Source organism: Epinephelus fuscoguttatus, linkage group LG12 (genome assembly GCF_011397635.1).
Source record: "Epinephelus fuscoguttatus linkage group LG12, E.fuscoguttatus.final_Chr_v1".
Taxonomy (NCBI): Eukaryota; Metazoa; Chordata; class Actinopteri; order Perciformes; family Serranidae; genus Epinephelus; species Epinephelus fuscoguttatus.
The window spans coordinates 25,079,446-25,100,657 of record NC_064763.1 but is presented as its reverse complement, the minus strand read 5'-3'; the positions used below and the strand labels follow the sequence as shown (position 1 = coordinate 25,100,657).

The 21,212-nt window shown below is 39.9% G+C and overlaps 1 protein-coding gene across 1 annotated transcript in view; it reads right to left on the bottom strand.

Annotated features, from left to right (window-relative positions):
- Positions 1-4,571: 4,571 nt before the first annotated feature.
- Positions 4,572-21,212, bottom strand: part of LOC125898705 (neuronal migration protein doublecortin-like) — a 34,952-nt gene continuing 18,311 nt past the window's right edge. The window contains exons 4-7 of the mRNA XM_049592586.1: positions 18,675-18,777; positions 12,824-12,910; positions 8,223-8,320; positions 4,572-7,141 (exon numbers count right to left, since the gene is read on the bottom strand). Coding sequence (XP_049448543.1) covers positions 7,085-7,141; positions 8,223-8,320; positions 12,824-12,910; positions 18,675-18,777 — 345 coding nt within the window. The 3' untranslated portion in view covers positions 4,572-7,084. The remainder of the gene's footprint in view (positions 7,142-8,222; positions 8,321-12,823; positions 12,911-18,674; positions 18,778-21,212) is intronic.

The following is a 21,212-nucleotide window of genomic DNA, read 5'->3' as shown; positions in this document are numbered from 1 at the left end:
AGGACTCCATACATATTTGGTCACTATTGGCTCTGTCAGCGGTGTCTGAGGCTGATGTTGTTGGGCAATTTTCTCTGTTCTGTCAACAGTGTCTGGTCCAGAGAAAAATATCTTATCATTTACTGGCCAAATGTACTCACAGTCTCCAGAGGACGAATCCTTTGGATGACCTCATGACATAACATCTAGCGTCACGATCACACAAAAAAAACCTCTATGTGCGCACAAGAAACATTAAATTGTAATGCACAGACTTTTATGACATTTACAGAGAACATTCATGTTCCCTTGAGGATAAAAATGTTCACTTTCATTCAGGCTGAAATTATACTGAAACACAAAATATTTCATTAACTGATAAGAACATTGAACTTCAACTCTCCTGAGAGATTTTAACCTCATGTCCTTTCCTCTAGTGCCACCCTGAGGACAAACTGTACACTTTCAACCCTGCCGCCAAGGCTCCACAAATTGTACCATTATTGTATGACTACACCATACACTCTGTTCAGTGCTTTAGTATTGTGAGATGTAAGGAACATCACAGCCTCTTGGGACTGTTAGCAGAACTTTTCATTGTGCTGTTACACAAACCACAGCTGACAGCTTTCAGCATGTCCTGTCCCACACTGATATACATCACAATCAGACTATAATCCTCGTCATCTTTTTAAAAAACCCCTCATCACCCCTGAGACACACTTTTGAGATACATAATGGATCCTGTGTTTGACTTAGTTTAGAGAAAGCCAGGTCAAACAGGAATATGTGTCCAGCCAATATTTGCGAACATGAAACAATTTCTCTCCAAGACAGAAGGTGGTGAACTTTTTACCCTCAAGTGTCGTCACCATGTGAAATCTGAAACTGATCCAGAGGACGAGAAGCGAGCTGACCGTAAAAGCACAAAATATTTATAACGTGGGTACACTCCCTGCACAAAATACATAGCAGCTCCCACAATGTCAATCACAGGGTCACCACAGGTTAAAGTATTGTTCACAAATATTGATCAGACTGTTCTAGGCTTCAGGATTTACAAGTATGAATTCCTACATGAAGTATTTTACAAAGGCTCTTTAGTAGAGCTGTTCTTCTGGTATTGACTTGATTTAATGGTCTCCTATTATATTTGCATTTCAAAGGCAGAACGGCCACATGTCTCATGAGTTACAATTTAAAAAAAAAAAACAACAACTGCATACTTGCTTGTTTTGGGTGATATGTATTCTGCCTACAATAAGAAATTGTTTGTATTCGAAACCACAGAATGAAAGAAACAAATGGGCTGCTTATGATGGAGTATGTCTTGTCTAACTGGAGCTGATAACAACCCAGACAGCAGACGCTTTGACATCATGCAGCCTCACTTCTGTGGAAATGTTAAAGGGCAGTTACAAAAAAAAAAGTTGTTGCCTTTTTTTATGTCGAGGTTTTTAGGGTTTCGAGCTCTTAAAAAACAAGGTCATGCCCTTGCACGGACTACAATGGTTGGCAACAAAGACAGGAATTTGATTGTCAGTACCCGTGTTAAACATTTACACAATGAGATAGTGGCTGGTAACATTCTAGTATCTGTTTATCTTAACTCATTTTTGGCATTATGGCTTTCTCACAGTTGATTTTAGTGAGTCAAGGGGTCAGTTTTATTGGTATTTTATTGATTTTAGTGAAGCTGTAACTCTTTCCTCATATTTGAACCATAGTAATCCATTTTATTTATAGGTGCCTGTCAGAACACCTGACAAGACAGTAAAAACAAGTGGCAGTGTATCCATAGATCATCAATCAAACAATTCATCCTCTCTTCATCCTCTTGAGGGTCGCGGGGGGGCTGGAGCCTATCCCAGCTGACATCGGGCGAGAGGCAGGGTACACCCTGGACAGGTCGCCAGACTATCGCAGGGCTGACACATAGAGACAAACAACCATTCACGCTCACATTCACACCTACGGACAATTTAGAGTTACCAATTAACCTAGTCCCCAATCTGCACATCTTTGGACTGTGGGAGGAAGCCGGAGTGCCCGGAGAGAACCCACGCTGACACGGGGAGAACATGCAAACTCCGCACAGAAGGGCTCCCACGCCCGGGATCGAACCCGCAACCCTCTTGCTGTGAGGCGAGTGTGCTAACCACCACACCACCGTGCCGCCTTGGCAAAAATCATAATTATTAATATTAGGCATAGAATCATCTTAATAAAATCATCGTCATCAACATGCGTGACTTCCTATGAGGGAGAAAATACAGTACACACATTGGCAAACAGATGGCGGTACATACACTAAAGTAAATGTGCGTTGTGGGTTGCCAAAAATGGCCTCTGTGTGTCCATACTTGAGCCCTACAGTAGAGGCCGCCAGAGCACAACACTCAGTCTACAACTGCCAGATCCAGTGTGGTGTTACAGCAGTGAGAGGAGGGGGCTTCCTCCAACACAATACATAAAATACAACAGTGACACTGTGCAGTTATGGCCCAGAAAGAAAGTGCTGTAATAAATCTACGTTATGATGCAATAACATACATCATATATGTGAATGTGTGATCATTATAGACATATATATACACTTAACTCTTATATTACACATCTTAGACACACGTTAGGATTATTTTGTGGCTGTAGGTGTAATAAACGTACAGACTGCCCTAAGTATTTGTGATGCTTACTATAATTACAAGATCATCGTGGGGACTAGTTGCCAAAATGAAGATCTAATGCAGTTTAGTTGTATTCTGCAAGATGTTTGCAATTATAGTTTACATCCATGTGGCATTAACTGGAGCATATGTTACTACATACACACTTACATTGATCCATACAGCATATTTATCAACTAATAGATCTTGGATACAACCTTATCTTGGAAGTATTTGGCTCTTCAAGCATCTTGCAAATTTTAAAATCCTGATTTGCAGTAGATACTAATTGTTAGAAATGTTGATAATACAGACAAAAGAGCATGACACAATGTATTGCAACATTTTCATTCAGTATTATGTTATGATTAATAAATGCACAATGTTTACAGTTGAGCCATTGTTCGACATGTTTGGCCATGGCTGATAATGTGAGAGACAGATTTGTTGTTCCCATGGTGATATGGATGGTTTGCAGTGATCCGCAACATGAACACAATACTATTTTTAACTCTTACGAGTCTTTTATCTATTTATACGTCTCTCGATAGATTCCTGGCACACATTCAGCATTGGTCATTAGGTTTGCGCGCATACAATATGCATATGCGCACACACACACACACACACACACACACACACACACACATACAATCATACTAATCATGTCTGACTTTGCCAGTGAGATTCTGAGCTATGGATGTATCAGTGAATATGAAATAGGTGTGAAAGCAAAGTATTGTTGTAGTGTTTTGAGACGAATGGCAACTCTTAAACATGAATAAATCTGTGTAGATCAGAATACTCTTCTTTAAAGGAATAGTTCACTTTCCAAAAGAAGACTCATTTATCGATTACTCACCTCGTATAACGGTGAGTTCGTGAAACAAACGTTTTTATCACATGCTGACACGCTGAATGAAGAATCCAAAAATGGAGAAAATTCTTCACGAATTGGGTCCATGCCTAACAAAAGCAAAACTATAATGACACATCCATTTACAAACTGTCAGACAACTCGTGCAGTATAATCTAAGTTTCTTTAATCCAGTTGTGTGCTCAGTACTTTCAAAACACGTGCATGTTTTGGCTAAAACGTTATCTTATGTACTTCCAATCAGTCTGAGGCACGAATGAGCAGTGTGTCTGCACTGTTCATGTGGAGTGTTTTAAATAGTAACACTTATTAACACTTCCACATGAACAGGGCAGATGCACTACTTGTTCATGCCTGAGACTGGTTATTTAGAGGTGCTTCAAACAGTAAGGTTTTAGTGAAAATGCATGTGTTTGGTAAATCCTGAGCATACAACTGGATAAATGAGACTTGGATTATACTGCACAGGTTGTCTGACAGTTTGAAAACAGATGTTTGGATATAGTTTTGCAGTTGTTAAACACCATCCCCTTTTACTGCATTTCTTTAAAAAAAATTAATAAATCAGTTTTTGGATTCTTCGTTCATCGTAGAGGCATGCGAGAAAAACAAAGATTTCTTTACAATTTCACGTAACGATCATCTGGGGGGGGTAAAGTATTTTTGATTGGAAGACAATGTAATAAACTCAAGACCAGAGGGGTGAAATACAACTGTTTTAATTGCAAAAGGATACCGGTTAATACACTGAATGAAGCACTGAAACAAGCCACTGTGACATTGCAAAATACCACTAAAAAGGACATTGTAAATTTCCAAGAAAAAAAAGGTCATTCATTCGATCAGAAAGGCATACGTATGAAAGAGAACAGGAAGGGAGCGTATTTACACCATGATAAAGTGTCCTGTAACTCTACAAAAACAAAGTGTGTCGGGAGGCCTCCTCGTTCAAGACGTTTAAAAATGTTTTACAAACAGCTGTTAACAAAGAACAAGCCTTCGATGTCCCATTTCGATTTTTTTTTGTTTATCAAAAAGACGGTAAATCTAAAAAAAAAAAAGGCACCACTGTAGGTGATGAACTCACACCATCCATTGTACATGGTGGCGGCAGGATAACACAAGACAACCAACATTTTCTGTTAAGGTTTTATATGCTGTAGAGCTGTAATAAGCTGTAGGAAAATCAAGGAAACAAGAACATTATTAGCATGTAAGGTTATACAGAACTGATAGTTTGACAATAAATGGGGGTTTTGTACAAAATGGTGGGTAAAGTGAGGTGTCCGTGCTGTTGGATCAGCTGATATAGTAGCTGTTGTGCTGGCGTGACAGCACTCCCTGCAGGAGAAAGGTGTAGTTCACAGCACCAGATAATTTGGTGAGCATCAAGTGGCTGATGTAAATTAACTATTCAAAGCTCATCCAGAGGGCGGGCACCAGATCACTCCTATAGACATACAACTTTCAGACTGTCACATCATCACAATGGAATAACTGCATGGAGAGTTCTGTTTTAGTTCATTTCTCATTACGCTATTGGTTTATAAAAAGGCCATTCCTACAGAAAAGAGAAACTACTTTTAACTATTCTTGAATCCGAATGCATAGATGTTAATTTAAAAGAATTATTTTTTTCAATATATCGAGAAATGAATTGTGGTCACGCATTTTAATGCTGGCAAGTAGACAGTAAAGTGTTTGTTGCTGAGATAAATAAGTAGATCCCTGCTTTGTGCTTCGTCCAATTTTAGTGATTCTCAGGCTCGATTCCCTGCAAAAAATCTGAGAAAACTCTTATTCAGTGGATTTGTAAGACGCGCGATGCAAGTCGATAGAAAAAAGAAACATGGCCGTAGAAAGTTGCACACAGAGGCTTGAAAAAAGTACTAGTGTTAAGAGCTCACGTGAGCGACTAGAAAAGAAATCCTAGACAAGTACCCTTGATATAAATTAATAAAACTTTATAAAAATTTAAAACCCACACATAGATTTAGACGACAGTTACGTTTTCATCTCCCCTGTATCTGAGAACTATGCTGAGCCATGCAAAATAGGAGAAATCCCACTACGGTTTAGTGCCCTGATAAAACTCTAATTGCCTCAGATGATTTTATCTTGACGTTATTTTTGATGCATTAAAAGTAACATGCATAAATCTCCAGGTGTGCTTCCTCCGGAATATTTAAAGAATTTTACAACTAATAAAATTACATATTTTCCCTTTTTCTATAATTCTGGATCTAAAAATCATACTTTGGCTTTGACACCTTTATTTATTTATCTTTGAATTTCACACATTGTACTATAAAACGTCACCACGAGTTGTGGTGGGCATTACTTAGACTTGGTCAATAGAAACTGTAGACGGAATGAGTTGGCTTTTCTGTTAAAAAAAAAAAAAAAGGCCTAATATTTTTTCCTTTGGTTGTTTTTTTATGCACCATTAGGTCCTTCAAATCAGCTTTTTACATGCCCAAAGTTTCATATTCATTCATCAATATCATGCACTGCAGTTTGTGATAATCTAAAACACAGAGGGTATATACCATGTATAGCCTACTGTCTATCAAGAGGGTCAAAATAGAGGAAACACCAACACAAAGACTTCACTGAGGGCTAAGTGGGATGCTTTTTCTTACATGTTTCCTTGTCCCTGATTAGACAAGATGAACGCCAATTATTGCCAACATAAGAATTCTTAAACCTCCATTGTCATGGTGATTTAAAGTGTCATTTTATGGATGGTTTTATAATCTGCTTTATATATTCAGTTGGGAACGTGAATTGAGGAGGCGTTGGCTTCTTATAATCCTCTTCAGTCAGGAGCTGCATCCCACACATCTTCACCCTCAGTGGTGAGACTTGAGTTTGGCTCTTCTTTTACTTTGACCATACCCTGTATCATGTTGAGCAAACGTTAGACGGACATTGTAGTGACGTTATGGAAGCACAGCGATGGACATTGGGCAGAGATGTTACGATGGATAGCTATACACAGTATTTACAGCGGGTTAAACAGACTTCATCTGGCTGAGCAGATTTCCTCTGACAAGGAGCCATTACCTTTCACACCTTTAACCGTAGGACAGGAGGACATGGAGGAACGTCACGAATACAAGTGATACAAAAGTTGAGTCAGCTCTGACTAACACCCCTAAAAATATCCATTTGCTGCTTGGAATTCTGTGACCCAAATATTAAAGTGAGAGTGCATCTGCAAATGTCTGAGACAAAAGTGAAATCTTTACACCGTGAAATCTGCTGGTCAGTGAACTGTGTGCCCTTTTGAGAAGTAGTGGCTATAAACCTCCATACAGAAACGTAAGCCTGAAGATTAGTGAGCTGATTGTTACGACGAAACAAGAAGGGGAAAAAAATGGTTTGTGTTATTCTCAAGCAGCAAATGGTGTCATAGCCCTGGTGGCTAAGGCCTTAAAAAGAGACAAAGAGTGGTTCTCCTAGACAACAGGTGGCACTGTGAGTGAAGGTGGAAAGCAGCAGAGGTATAAAAACTTCTGTGTTTTCAGGCCAAAAAGGAGGCAGGCTGCAGGAGGGGAGTCTACATCGATTCGCCCAGAGAGTCGTCGTCATCCAGAGATAAGGGCAAGTAGAGTTCCTGCAAACACAGAAGAGCAAAGGCACATGTGTATTCGAAGTTAAAGGTTTAGTGTGTAAGATTTAGAAGGGGATTTAGTGGCATCTATTGGTGAGGACTGCAGATTGCAACCAGCTGAAACTTTTCCGCTTCCTTCAGTGTTCATTGTTCAGGAGGTTTTTACCGGGAGTTGGATTATCCACGGAGATGTCTTCCTCTCCAAAACAAACATGTCATTCATAAACATTGCGTATGCACAAAATGGAGTGTGAAAGAGGTGTACGCCACTTGCCACACAAAAGTTGTGATGAATGAAAACAGACTTGATGGGAGAAACTCTGATCCATGCTTACGAAAATTTTGGAGACAGGAAATTGGTGACTCAGATGTTGAGGTGGAAGCCTGGTTGTAGAAACTGTCAAATAATTTTTGGTGCACACCATTTTTGGCTTTTGTCTGTACGTACATTTTTAGTATGGATCCCATGCATTGTTGTATAAATGAGACCCCAGGTGATTAAAAATGGGAAAACAGTGAACATAGCAGTTTCACGTTAGAGACCTGTGTTTCTCTGAGGCTGTTTTACGCGTCATATTAGCACCTGCTAATATGTCTGACTACTTAAGATCAAGACGCTCAGGAAACTTTTAGCAGGAGCAGAATAATACGTAGAGGTGTCTTCCTCTCCAAAGCATGCAGACCTTGTGATTAAACTGGTAGAAACACTGAATAAAGCCAGCTCATTGCGGAGGGGCTGCTAACTACGATGGCTGACGCAAAAATACGAATGGCCCTATCTAGAGCCAGTGTTTGGTTTGTCTCTTCTGGGCTACTATAGAAACATAGCAGTGCAACATGGCAATCTCCATAGACAAAGACCTGCTCCTTATGCAGATACAAACTGCTCATTCTAAGGGAAAGGAAACACAATCATTCATATTTTCAGGTGATTATACACGAAAAAAGACATACTTAAATTTAATTCCTGCCAATATATTCCCATAAATCATTCACACTGGACATCTAAGAACAAAAAATGATGGATTTGAGGACGAAAAGGCACAAAGATGACAAGTAAGGAGTGGGAGAGAGGTTCGGGTACCTTCTGCTTGTTGTTGATGCCTGGACTGTTGGGGGTGGAGGTGGGGGAATGCTTGGAAATCGGGGTGGAGAGCTGGCTGCTGGAGCCCGTCCCGTTGGCTGAGGGAGCCCACACAGAGGAGAGGGAGAGTGGCAGGGATAAGGGAGGAGGAGGGAGGAGGGAGGGAGACAGGAGAAAAAGAGGTAAACAGTAGTGTGGATTGGAAAGTGTGCCAGAGAGGCCTGAAACCCTTTCACTGGCTCTGGACTAAAGTCATTCCTGAACTGTGGCCTCATTTGGCTTCGGCGGCGAGGCACACAGTTGGTCCAGGTCTAGGTGGCTGACAAGCTCTGTGTTTGTTAGATGACATTTTATTCACCCACTCTGCGTCCTGCCATGTTGCTAGGACTCCGTGTGTGTGGAACATTGTGTTTATATCTAAGAGAGGAGCGATGCGACGTAGTTGTGTGTTAAGTGCTTTAAAAGACTTTTTTGTCTATATGAGATGAAAAGAATTCTGAGGACTATGAGCCAGATGGCCAGTGTACGTTTGAGCCAGCGAGTGTTGAAAACACAACGCTTCATTGTCAACCAACTTAATGCCGCTGGCTTCATTTAACCACTCAGCCACATTTACAAATGTAGACTTAACAAGCTGCTCGAACACTTTAAAAAGACAAACCTAAAAATCACAAGTCCTATTATCTTAGGATCTTAAAATCAGTATATCTAAACACGAGCAGCTCTCCCACACAGACTGAACAGAGAGTGCAGCTGTTATATTGAAACACCAAACACTCAGCTGCAGCAGAGGCAGAGTAACCTTTTCAGCAAAGTTGCCCACATTGTCCAGGTCTTTCCCTCATTTGAGAGATTTAGTCATCCTCTGTAGAAAACTTATTCCACTGTGGCGATGTTTAATTGAACATTTCTTTGTTTCGTCGTTGGCTCCCATCCCAGGGCCATGCCAAACACACTCAGTGCATTCAGCTCATTAAACCCAGTGCACCCCGATACAAGTAGATTTTTTTTAGATGCCAGAGGGTGAAAAACGTGCTGGTAAGTAGGCTAACTGCTCTGTAAATTAGACCTATGCTATTATGGACTGACATAACACGCTGGAGAAGGCAAGTGTGCAGTTCAAAGCACACGCACACCTACTGTTGAGCTGTTGGCCAATGAGAAGCCTCCATACAGGCTTTTAACCAATCAGAGGCAGGAGAAGCATTCAGAAACAGATGGCAACATGCAGAACTTGGTAGTTTTTGATTAGAATTTCACAGTGAGGTGCTTCAGCCAGATCCCTGCAGCTGTCCAGATGTCTGTATTTCAACTGGGATCTGATGTTGAAGCTGTAGTTGGCAACTTTTATAAAAATAAGTTTTTATCATACTGTTTTTGGGGAAATTGTCACCGTATGCTGTCAGTACTACATGAGACAGATCGTCTGAGAAAAAATAAATTATGTTTGTCAACCTTCTCATAGGGCTTCAAATGACATTTGCACTACTACTACTACTACTACTACTACTACTTTTTTATTTAAAAGGCATCTTTCAAAACACCCAGTGTTAAGTTACAGAGCATAAAATAACATACAATAACATAGAATCCACTGCAGCCCATCATAAACAACCTATCAGAGACGAGGAGTGTCAATCACTGCACATGAACTGCTGATGAAGTATCAAACTAGGCAGTGCTGATCAAACATGAATGAAGATTCTGTTTCTGCATTGCCTAATTTTCCTCTAAAATGTTTCCAGAAACACATTTTAGTGTACTGTTTGGCTGTAAAGTGAGAATGTTTGTGACTTGTCTGCCATTTTGGAGGCAGTCGACCAACGTACCAAGCATTGCCCACTAGCTGGAGCAAACTTTCTAATTTCACAGCTAAACAGTACACTAAAGATAGGTTTCTGAAAATGTTTAAATAATGTGGAAATAGGCAATGCAGTAACAGAATCCTGATTCAAATATAATCAGTGTTGCCTAATTTGACCACAGCTCATGAGCGGTGATTAACATGATTGACAGCTGTGTCAGAGACTCCTCAGCTCTGATTGGTCATTTTCGTTCAGCCTTGGTAGATTCTTCCAAATGCCATCAGAAGCACTACGAGGAGGAGGAGCCTGATTTTTTTCTACAGAGTATCTGTCTTACGTACTTCTGTCAGGACATAGTGACAGAAGACAAGAAAAGACAAAAAAGTGACGTATGACAAAAACTTATATTTATAAAAGTTACCAACTACAGCTTTAACTAAAATAATCACACTCTGTCACTGGCAGGTTCTGTGAGGGTCCCCCTTTGAATTCATGCCAGGAGAGGTTTACATGCACTAAATGGATGCAGCGGTGTTAATATAGACAGTGAGTGCAGGCAGTGCTGTTGCATTGGGGACCATGAGATGGGGGGCCCATAGAGAGAGTGGGCACTCCAGCAATGTGTTGGGTAGAGAATGGGGCCTTCTGAGCTTGTATATATCCTTGCTTTATCTGCTATATCTGTCCTTGAAAAAGGCAAACCAATCTCCCCCATGTCTATTTTTTTTTTTTTTTGTAAAATAGTCAATAGCATCAAATAACAAATAATATAACAAAATTTTATGCTTATTCTACAACTATAAAGCAATTATTCTATAAATCAGCAATATAAATCAACTACAAAATTGAAAAATTAAATTAATAATTTCTTATTTTCTTTGGTAATTTTTGTTGTATACAGATATGCAGTGATAATTGCTGGGTAATATATACGTTGATGTTATCCAATGTCAAGTCTCTGATCATGTGACAAGAAAATATGTGCATGACAGTGTGCACTGGGGCCCATTGTAACTACCCTATGCCACTAAATGGATGATTATGTTTGGCTTTGTATGGCTGTTTTATTTACAGCTTTTAATGTATAGGTTAGTTGGTTGGAAAACATTTAAGATTCTAGCAGTTTTATTCTATCCTCACACCGACTCATAATTAGCAATACGTGTGGAGCATGAGAAAAATAATGAACATACTAAAAAGTAGGAAAAAAAGAGAAATCCTCCGTTTTTGGTGCTAGATTTTGTAAACTACTTTTTAAACAATCAGTCAGCTTTATTTACAAGCAGTAATCCCACTGAACATATGCAAGTCATGTATGTTTCTCCTGTCATGACCCCATCATCACCCCGCTGACCTCTCAGGTGTTAGAGAGGTGGTTAATGCTCAACAGTTAACAACCAGCATGTTAGCCAACCATCTGCTGCCTTAAAGGCCTTCAGCCCCATCAGTGATCAATAAAATATTCAAGACCACTGAAGGACTGAGGGACCCCGCAGGGCTGGAGACGCCATCACCGACCCCCCCACCTTCACCCATTGCCTAAAGTGGAGCTAAAAAAGAAGTGTGGACGACCTGCTGCTACCAAACTGCCAACTCTAAGAGCATCAACTTTGCATTTATCCTCCAGGGGATTCAATAGCTCACCTGCTCTGTCCTTCAGCTGCTGGAGAGACAGTCACTTACTCATACTTAAACAGGCTGTAAGAGCATGTACTAAAACCTCTGTGTGGGTGTGCCATCATGGTATATAACAATAATAACCAGTTTTATAGAATATATAATCTAACACGTAAATAATTTAAATGTGTCATGTGGAATGTGAGAAAAAATGGCTGCCATATCTGTCTGAGTGTTGTTTTCCAGTGTTCATAGTTTACATGAAAGCTGTCAAAGATAACAGCTTTTTTTCCTCATGCCTGCACCCGATCAGATTTCATGGCACCAACTGTTCCGCCAGCTTCACGGTGCAGCTATGTAAACTCAGACAGCACTGCAACAAAGATGTATAGCAATGTTTCCCCTGTTAAAAGCTGTTGTTCGTATAAAAGATTCAAGCACAAGCATGCGCTGGTGTCTCTATTTTGTACCATTGCCTCCTGGATATTATTAAATGTTAAAATGCCTGATTGTCAAACAAATAGCTGAGAGCTGTTTACACTCTCTTTGTTTACTTCTCATGTTTTATTCATGTTTTTTTAAAGAATCTGCAGCAGCAACATTATTCTAAATCTCATCAGATTACCCTCAATGAACAAAAGCTGTCCCCATTTTCTAGTATTAGAGGGTTTTATGAGGTGTTTTAGGGAGATTAAGGAGCTGATGTTGTTTGGACCCCCCAGTAAAAACAGTCCGAGTTCAGCTCTCGAAGCACAGCCAGACGACACTGCGGATTTTAACTCCTCCGTGGTATTCCAGACAACAAAATGCCGATTATAGTTAACAAAATAAATATTGACAAGTGAATTCTCATTGGGAGCAGGCCTGATTGGTATTCTTAGCCATCTCTGATCATAAAGTATTGATCCTCAGGGAGAAATCCATCTTTATGTTAACCGTTCCCATCAGAGTGAGGTCAAAGGTGAAGGTCAGCAGCCGAGCAGCAGCAGGAGCCAATCACTTCATCACTCTGCTGTCATATTTTATGTTGTATGTATGAGTTTCATTCCAGTAGCAGAAACGACCCACTTTTATTTTCCACTGGCTCTTTGTTTTGATTTATAGAACAAGGGGAGGTCGGTTTGTGCTGTACTTTAAACAGGAAGTGTTACAGTGTGGGTGAGATAATAATGGGCTCACTCGATTCAGCAGGAGACTTGATGCGCCTGATCGGACCAGGACTCTTCACTGAACCACGTTGGCCTTTGGACTTCATCACCCTGCATTCTGTGGAGAGAGGCACAAACAAAGTTAGAAAACATCCTTATTTACCCAAAATTAAAATTAAAGTGTGAGCTGCATGTGTTCATGTTCATGCTCTGTCTTCATATGAGTTAATGTTCGTCAGAGTGTCTGAAATCAATGTGAGATAATAGAACAAAACAAAGCAATGCTCTGATACCACCTGGCTAAATGATACAAAGGGCTAAGTGATAACTATGTTGAGTTTTCAAATAATGATTCTGACTCTGGGGCTATCTTGATGAGTAAACACATACCTTTCTGAAATAAAAACAACCTTTGCAATAATAAAACATGTTTTAGCAAACTACATGTTAACTGCTGCTGTTCAGCGACTGAGAGGGGGTTATAATTTAAGGGGATTATTTAATTCCAGAACTCCTAGTGTGCGGACAATCAGAAAAAGTTGTAGCATACACCAGTTTAAAACAAGGTATAATATATAATGGCATAATATTCAGGATGTATAAAGTGTATATATAATTTTTATTTATTTATTTTTATTAACTATTTATGTATTATCATTTTTATATTTTTATTTTTAATTTATTTATAAAGTGTATACTATTCTCTTATACTGTATTATATATTATTATCATCATTATATACAGAAAAATAACATGTATGTAAATAAGTATTTATTTATTCATTTATATAGGTATGTGGTGTACACACGTATATATTGGTAGAATTATGTATATTCATACTTTGTATAATTCATATGTTCACTTATTTAAATATAAAAAGATAGCAGGACAAGTTGAAGATATATATGTAATATTTATATATATTTTTGTAAGGCAAAGATAATTGGTATTATATATATCATACATTTGGACTGGTCTTGGATAAATGGTAATTTATATTATACATTAAGACAGGTTTTTGTAAGATAGATATTTGGTAATCAATATTATATACATGTACATGGGTTATTTTTGTGTGACAAAGTTAAATGGTAATAACAATGGTATATTTAGAAAAGTCTTAGGTACAGGTTTATCTGTTAAAGGAAGCTGTCTGTTTCATTTCACTCAGTGACTTATGGAGAAGAGCTGGGATTTATTAACTTCCTCCCACTCCTTTTCAAATGTGTAAATCAAAGTAACTGTACACTGACAAGTAAACTCAATATCAAATATCAAACCTGGCACACTGATTGATGAAAATAAAATGTGATTCAAGAAGACAGTGAAGCAACCAACACACTTGCCATGTGTAGTTTTGATAAGCCAGCAGAGCAGCTGCTGTGATCCTGAAATCATTTTCTTCATTTTCATTAATTTTCTAAATAATAAATGGATTTAACTACCTCATTACAACAGTAGTATGCACGTTCCCATTTGTCTTGTTTAGGTTTGAACGCATAATACACCCAGGCCAGTTTTGTGTGGGCACAGGCTTATATAATGGTCGATGAGGGTCGACCACATCTGTGCACAGATGTGTCAACTAGAATTGATTAATTGATGTGCTTCTGTTTCATGTTCACATCAGTGTTTAACATGCTGAAGCAAGACAATTAGCAGCAGGTTGGCAGGACTGCAGACTTTAACTATTGTAAATCTAACCTTAATACTGACCAGCATGTGTCCATGCCACTAAGCAAGGAAAACTGTCAAGTAGTGAAAGGTGGTACAAGACTGGTGTCATCTTTTAACTTTTATCAGATATTACCTTATTACAATCCAAACTGTGGTACCTTTTTTATTTTTTCTATTTAGGTAAAGGTGAAGTTTAACTGCTTGTGTTGAGACAACATTTAATATTTGAGAAATCTCTGTATCTTTGTAATGTGTGCATTAGTGCCCTCCACCTGGGGACTGTAAGTGAAAAATAGCTTTTAGCTGCATCTGGTACACTACATATATTGTGCATTGTCCCTCCAAAATAAACAATTAATTAATAAAAATGAATAAGTGTTGCTTCCTTGTGTTATGTGCAGCAGCCTGGTCTCCCTCCTCCCTCTGCCTGCTGCACACCTGAGTGCAATCTGCACTCAGGTAGAGAGAGGAGGAGGTGATAAGAGGGATACGGAGTGTAGAGACAGGAGAGGCACGGCACATGGCTCACAGACAACAGATCAGGGGAGGAATCTTTGTCTTCCTCCCTTGTTTTTTCTCTCCCCAAGCAGGTTCTTTTCCCCCATGCTCTTTTAGGTGCTGGGGTTTTGTTGTTGTTTTAGTTTGGTGTGTTAGTTTGGGCTGGAGATTTCCAGTAGTCACGTTATTCGTCTCTTTTGTTTTCTTTAGGTTTAATTCATGTTTTAGGTAGTTTAGGGAGAGACGCTGGGAGCAATGGCCCACTACGTGGTTGGCCCAGCGTCTTCCCTCCTTTTGTTCCTTTTGGCCGGGGTCTCCAGTCCCTTTTGTTTTCCTTTAGTTTTAGTTTGGGGGATGACACAATAAAGCTGGTGGGTAAACTGTTACCATTGGTGTGGCGTCCTCTTTTTATATGTTGCAGCCTACTGCCCCCATTGAGCCGGGTATCGTTTCTATTTGTATGGAGGCCGTAACACCTTGATTAGATTTTAAAAACTAAGGTAAGTAAGGTATTTTTGGTCTTGAGAGCTCAACACACTGCACATAAAGAAAACACATCCTAAGAGACAACACAAGCATGTAAAGAAACATCTTTACCAACTTGGCGACACACGAAAATATCCATTTACAGAAAGCTCTGCAAGAAGATCGCAACACAACGAAAACGGTGTTCAGGGGACACAAAACTGTGATGCACACAGCTGGGACACACTTGTCGTTGCTGTTTGTGGTGTATGAAGTTACTGATGTCAGCTATCCATCAATGCAATTGCATGGTTCAGATATTATAAACAAAAGGCGAACGCCATGTTAACAGCCGATAGCTGCAAAAATATCTGAATCAGAACGTTAACATGAGCTAAAAAAAGATAAGTTTGGGTCATTTTTTTAACACCAGCAACAGATAACCAACTCATGTGCATCACTTTTTAGTGTCCCCTGGAAGCGGCTTCCATTTTGTTGTGAGCTTCTTGCAGCACTTTTTCTAAATGCTGCACACAGAGGGGCTCCACCACCCTGGGTTTGAACCAGAAACCCTCTTGCTGTGAAGTGACAATGCTAACCACTGCACCACCGTCTATTTAAATGTGATGTCTTAATTTCTAGTGTGCTGAACCTTCATGGCCACCGTATATTTTGGTATCGGGAGGGAAATTAAAATTTTTAACAACACCCAGCCAAAACTGTAAATACTATGATTGCCATCTTTATAGAGGTGGGTTTACTGACTATCATTCAAGAGCGATAGCTGTTGCTTGTGAATTTATGTACATATATAGCAGTTGATATAAATCATATAGAAACATATGCAGTATATTCTGGGTCACTGTATTAATCAGGGTAGACAGACTCCAGACATCTCTACTCCTCCCTCTGCATCCCCCCTCTCTGTTTGTACTGTCAGGCTCTCTCTCTCTCTCTCTCTCTCTCTCTCTCTTTCCTCCCCCCTCCCTCCTCTTTTCCACTTTTGATGCTAATTATACTATCTGTCCTCCCTCCGTCTCCTGGGATCGCACCGCGTCTGTCTTCTCTCTCTTAACCTTCACACACTGCTGGATACAGACGCGCATTCATGTGCTATTGTTTGCAAGGTGTGCCACCACTCGGCTGACAATGCTCCAGACTGGCAGCTTGTCTGGTCTACTCAGTGGTCTCGAAATAGCCCCCGAGTCTCTCTGTGCAGATTCCCTTCTCAGCTTCGACTGATGCTGTTGCTGCATTAACAGAGCTGCAGGTACACATGTCCTCCTCCCTGTCTGCATGTCCATCATAGTGTTGTGTTTGACATAAGGAATGTGAAAAATATCCATGAGGGATTTAAATCTATTTCAGGGATTGTGCGAAACCGAGCTTTAAAGCTGTGTGAGTGGAAGAGAAGAGAAATATACATTTAAAGTTCATTCGTTGCCCAAACAAAAGTATAGAAGGGACATTTTTTTAACTTATTTTTGCATGTATAGAATGTTAACTCTGTGAAAAACACATCAAAGGTCACTTAGAGTTCATGTTTGTGGAGAGCTGCTGTACACAACATCAGGATTTGTCTGTGAATCATCCAGAATGATCTGTGTATTGTTGTGATGTCCATGTGATGTATCACAGACAGACAAGGCCTCCCTCCTCTACTCCACTCCACTCCACTCCACTCCACTGAGGCCAAGTCAGCGATGTCTGGATGCTCCAGACTATCAGCCATTTTATTTAGCATTGCCCCGAGCTTATTATAGACTGAATGAAACAATTTAGCTCTGGCTCCATTGGGGAGTGCGTACGCTGAAAGGAAAGGACCCAGATCATTAGAAACGAACTGGCGTCTTCTCCACCCTACCAAGATTTGACGAGTAACCGAGGGGAAGAGAAGAGATGAAGGGAACATAATGACAAATCAGCCCCTGTGTCAGCGCTGTGTGAAGATTAAAAGACATTTAGGAGATACTGAACGATTTGAGGAGGGGACACAAGGTGGAAGTGGGTTGTTAAAAATAGGGTTTGCAGGTCTGTGGGGAGCAGAGAGAGACTCTGTGAGAGGATTGGTTTTACATTTTCTCTCCTCGACTTCCCGGCAGTATCAGCACCAACAGATCAGCTGGCCTAAACCTGTCACCGGACAGATTAATGGCTCTTCTTCTTCTCTACCTTTTTACCATCCCTGCTGCCAACTGCAGATAACAGACTTCTCTCTTTCTCAGCCTCCCTCTCACATACATCGTTTTTCTCCTCATGCACACAGCTCTGTCTGTGAGTATACCATCTTTACAGAAAAATAAATCCAATATGATAAATCTGAAAGGTGGGGATTTTGCTATACCGCTCACATTTCTGTCTTCATCATTTTTCGCACACCCTTATTCTATATCTAATTATCAGGCTTATATTATGTTGTTCTCTGTTAAATCAAAATGCAGACATCTACAGTGTGAGAGCCCTGTCAAGTGTTTAAATGTGCACAGACAAATCTGTAGGTATCTTTTGCTTTCCCACAGCTATAATGTTTTACTGTATTTTGGTGAGTATTGCTACACAATTATCATAAAGCTCATACTGTACATAACCATGGTTTTACAATAATATTGCACAGAGCTGATAAACTGTTTGCCACCATGTCTGACTGTAATAGGGTTTCCATCCTAATGTAGCACTCAACTTTAACAAAATTTTTAGATAACAGGCCAAAGAAAATGTGAATTAAGGCACCCTTCCATCCACTACTGTTAAACGAATATTGGAAGTAGGTTAATCGAGATAAGCAGTAGTCACTGATTCTCCAGTCAGCTGCCATTATATCACTGCAGGAAGGAAACGAAGGAAAACAATGGGTGCATAATAATGGAGAGCAAACCAAACAATGGAAATAGAAAGTTTGGAACAACTTATATTATATGTGCTCTTGGAAAAGTTCTGGGAACGGCCCTGTGTGCATAAATAATCTTGTTTAAAGCCATTCAGAGATGATAAAGAGAGCTTGGAGCAGAGTGGACTGAACAGTTACGACACATCATGACTGTACGTCACTTTTTTATTTGCTGAATCTGTTTCCATCGCAATAAGTTTATTTTACCTTTCATCAATACACAATCTTTTTCACCTCTCCCTAGGGTAAAAATGTTTTTGCAATATTTGGGTTTCTTTTCTAATTTTGGGCATTTCCACTCAGGTTTTGTAATATAAAACAATCAAAATGCACAGGTCAGTGCCATCACCCTCACCATTCTCATCCAGAGAGAAGTCATCCTGGGCGTAACGGAATTTCTCTGGTCCACATGCGATGAACACATCATCATCACCAAAGAAATCTTGAAGGCAGGTAACCTGTGAAGCCAGAGGACAAAAAACTTGAGACCCATAATAATCTGGCATCAACGTGTATCATAGCAACACACACACACACACACACACACACAGATATTTTTGTGAGCGCATATTTTCCTCTACATTTTGGACTCTCATCCACATGCAAACTGAGTTTGAGGCCTTCTGTGGTGCAGATTTTTAAAACTGTGGTTACAGTTTGTCTGTGTGAACATGTTAAACAGAGCAACTGGAGTTGTTTTTTTTTTCTAATGTAAACGGAGATATTTTGTAAAACGATGGGTGTTTAAAAAAATATTTTCTAAAAGAAAGGGGTAAAAATCCATTTAAAATAATATCTGTATACATGTACACAGGGCCTGAGACTGTACAGTCATGCTAGTGGCTCTGTGAGGCTGAACTTAACGCAAAGCAGTGCTTTGAGCTCAATGCTAACATCAGTATGCTAACATGCTCACAATGACCATGCTAACATGTTGAGCAAGCAAATTCTTTTCAAATTAACCAAATTCATCATCAGTACGGAGTCCCTAGAGTCCCAACAGGTGATTTTTATTTTGTGTGCACAAGTTAATTATCTTGTGTGCACGATAGGCTAACATGCACACAAGATAATATACGTGCACCCACAAGACAATAACGTGTGTGCACAAGATTTAAAAAAAAGAACTCCTTGGCACTTTAGGGCCTCCTTTTCTAGTTGAATAAAAACCAGACATGTAAACCTAGAGGAAAAATCAGGGGATCCCCAAAGTCAGTAGGTTCATCCTGATATAACATCTCATATAGGTTCTGATGATATTTAAGTCTACACAACAGTGTCTGCATATTTTGAATAGTGTATGGTACTGGACCGTACTAAGGTTGTGTTTATATTTACTTTATGTGTTAGAATACAGGCAAGTTATTTACGGCAGTTTAGTGCACGACAGCAGGATTGTGCACAATGTCGTGTGTAAAAGACAACACAAAGTTTGTATTAGTAATAATATTTTGACTGTGTTATGCAGTGTTGAAGTGTAGTAACGGGAATACAATGAGAATATATGGAAATAGGACATCGAGTTGGTAGTAGACCGTAAGAGATGTAATTCTGGAAGGACGTGACCTGCTGTTGGCTTAGGAACTTTGGCATGTCGACTGGCAATGTCAGTTTCAAATGGTAATCAATGCAATCGATCACAATCCATCTTTACTGCACTTACTGAGAGAGTTAAAGAACCCAAGACTGTGCAATTGCCAAGAGAGGATTATCTGTTCATATTCATTATATTCATGTTGTCATTATTCAGCATGTAATAAAAGTGCATTTGAGATGCTGATTCAGGACTAATTAAAAATGTAATCCATACAGGCATTTTCAACGTGATGAAGCGTCGCTAATAGCTGCGCAGAGGAAGCACCATGAATGATGTGCTCACAGATTTAAAGGGATGAACTCTGTAAACACACGGCCGTATGCAGATGAATTCAGTTAAGTAAAAGTCTTCTTGTCAGCCAGCCAAAGGATTTAGTCAGCTTCAGGTAGTACTGGAAGGCCACCTTTGTCTTTTACTTGTCATGTTAACATGCCTTCAGCTACAGTAGCTGCATGTAACAAAACACATACACACAAAGGGACAAAAAGCCCAAACAGAGAGTATAGTGTTTCACCTTTGCTGTAATGTTTAAATGATTCGACTTCCTTCCCCAGGGACTTTTTCACTCTATAGCAGCTGTTGACACAATATGGCCTTAGTGGACAGATGTCTTCGGGCCACACCTTCTCCTCTGCTCACCATTATATGGGCGCTGTTACCAGCTCAGGCACGCCTATTAAAGCCATTCAAGCTAAAAGCTGTATTTCCCCTCGTTTTTCTTCCTGGTCCAGATGAGATTTGCTACTAAGCATCTCAGCCTTGTTTCCATTTGTCATTCAACACCAGATGAAATTACTCACTTGAGTTATTGGATCAAGACGTGAATTAATTCAACTACAGATGACTCACTTTGTCTTCATTCACAGATTTGCAGCTCTAATTTGGAGTGATTTCCTAAAAACACAAGCTTCTCACTGTTTCACGACTCTGCTGGACTTTCTGAGGAGGTCCGTGGCCTGAGAGCTTACCCTGTGTTGGGACGTCTGCCAGGATAGTCAAGATGCATCATGGTTTCCTTTGTGATACACATCCAAACTATGAGCTGTAGATAAATTGGGAACACCCCACCCCAGCAGCTGCCATGTTGATTCTGAGTCCTGCTAGACAAGCTAAAAGTGTGTGGTGGTGGTGACTCGCTGGCGAGGCATCCAACAGCTGTACCCCTCTAAGATTCCCCGGATACAGGCCTGAAAGATCCCTGCTGAGGTACAGAGACAGTGCTTTGACTCCAGGGATCAAAATCTAATTGGATTTTTCAGCCTAATTTTAAAAGGCTGCAAATGTGGGTTTTTCCTC